The sequence below is a fragment of the Pundamilia nyererei genome, unplaced genomic scaffold, assembly GCF_000239375.1.
Source record: "Pundamilia nyererei isolate P.nyererei 1_Seehausen unplaced genomic scaffold, PunNye1.0 scaffold00216, whole genome shotgun sequence".
In the NCBI taxonomy this organism is placed as follows: Eukaryota; Metazoa; Chordata; class Actinopteri; order Cichliformes; family Cichlidae; genus Pundamilia; species Pundamilia nyererei.
In genome coordinates this window covers 596,605-598,273 of record NW_005187617.1, presented here as the reverse complement: position 1 = coordinate 598,273, position 1,669 = coordinate 596,605, and the positions used below count along the sequence as shown (strand labels likewise).

Here is a 1,669-nt window from a genome sequence, read left to right as displayed (position 1 = left end):
ATATAGAGAGACGAGACGACGAGGCTCCAGTTACAGCAGTGCAAGTAAACAAACAATAAATATAAGAAGAGTAAGAAAATAAATCTACACTTTAGGACCAGGGGTAAAGGGTCAATAACAATTTAAAATTTATATTTTATAGTTTGATGATTTAAAGTCTCACACACAACCCGTCGAAAGGGGAGGGGCTGCTTCCAAATAGAGCACATTTCATTCATAATCCCAGAAATAAACCTTAGACAAAGTGAATCTGTGAACTAAGGTGTAGGTGTGTTAGGTCATGTTGTGGTGATCCTCGAGTTGGTGGATTTGTGTTCATACTGGAGGGCAAAATTAAAACCAATGGAAGATGGACAAGAAAAGTTGAAAGCCATCAGGTGCTCAGTTTAGAAATAATAGAAAAGAAGCGAAGAGAAACGAGCAAAAGATGCAGGCAATACAGGCCAGAGGGAGTGTTCGCCCGGGGCGCCAAACAGGCTAGGACCGCCACTGACCACAGCCATGTCTTACCTGTAGATGAAAACATACTTCTGCTTGTCGTCAGGAGAGTTTCCCAAACTCTCACTGGCCACTGCCTCGTAGTCGTACTCTTCATACCTCAACGCAGAGAAGGAGACAAGAATGTGAAAAACGCAGCAGAGAAAGGAGCTGCACGTCACACAGTACGCAATACACGAGCCCGCCAAAACATCAATGTGAACAGAGGAGCACAAGGACCGCTGGGGCTTATGAAGCCATCAGGTGAGCATTACAGAGCAGTCCTCATTGTTCTTTCAGAGAAACAAGGAAGCTAAAGTCAGATTTATCCCAGTGCTCTGCTCTGCTGGAGTTCACGCCTCGATGAACGCTCCCTCGTGCACCTCTCTTCACATTGTTCAAGCAAATTTATACCAACATTCCTACAATTTAAACAAATTGCATTTTTTAGGTAACCAGTGCCCTAGTCACTGAAATGTCATTTTTTTTAATAGTCTTTTTATTTACACTTTCAAACCCCAACACACACACACAACCCAAGATTGTGCATGTGTGTTCGTGGTGGGAAGTCATGCATGCATGTATGTATGTAAATCTGCATGTAACCTCATTATCATGTTTTAGAAACACATTAATGCTTTTTGTGCCTGAAATGCTAAATAATATGCTAACACGACTAAAGCTAATGTAGCCCAGTCCCATGATTTTTACTACACCTAAACATAGTATCCAGGTACTTCTATTTGGAGTATTTTTTATTTTTATTTTAGCTCTGTTTAGCTGCTTTTGAGCATTTCCCCTCGCCTTCTCTTTCCATCATTTTAATCGAATGTTTCTGTTTTATGAGACCGCTGTGGTTTCATTCTGTTTTTTTTTTTTTTTGTTTTTTTAACTCATGTAGCCATTTTTCTCTTTACATTGTGACTCCTAATGTCGCTTAGGAACTATTTCATGTCCACTTACATTAGAAGCTTTTCAAACTATTCTGTTGTAATGCTACTAAAATTAATACTGAAACTTGGCACTTTAATCTACTGTAGTCTTATGAAAATGTTGTATGGACTTTTATTATGGGACTTTGGTTAAATATGACAGTAAGATTTCTTGAGATGAAGTCTTAATACTAGAAAAGCACATGAAAACAGTCCAGCGTGATAGTCCCAGAAGTGGAGCTCCCCAGGGCTTAGCACCC

General features: G+C 39.8%; 1 protein-coding gene across 2 annotated transcripts in view; it reads right to left on the bottom strand.

The window, feature by feature from the left end:
* Nucleotides 1–1,669, bottom strand: part of LOC102214663 (deoxyribonuclease-1-like) — a 17,780-nt gene that overhangs the window by 6,611 nt on the left and 9,500 nt on the right. For both annotated transcript variants that reach the window (XM_005748205.1, XM_005748206.1), the window contains one exon: nt 511–597. In XM_005748205.1, the coding sequence (XP_005748262.1) occupies nt 511–597 (87 nt within the window). The remainder of the gene's footprint in view (nt 1–510; nt 598–1,669) is intronic.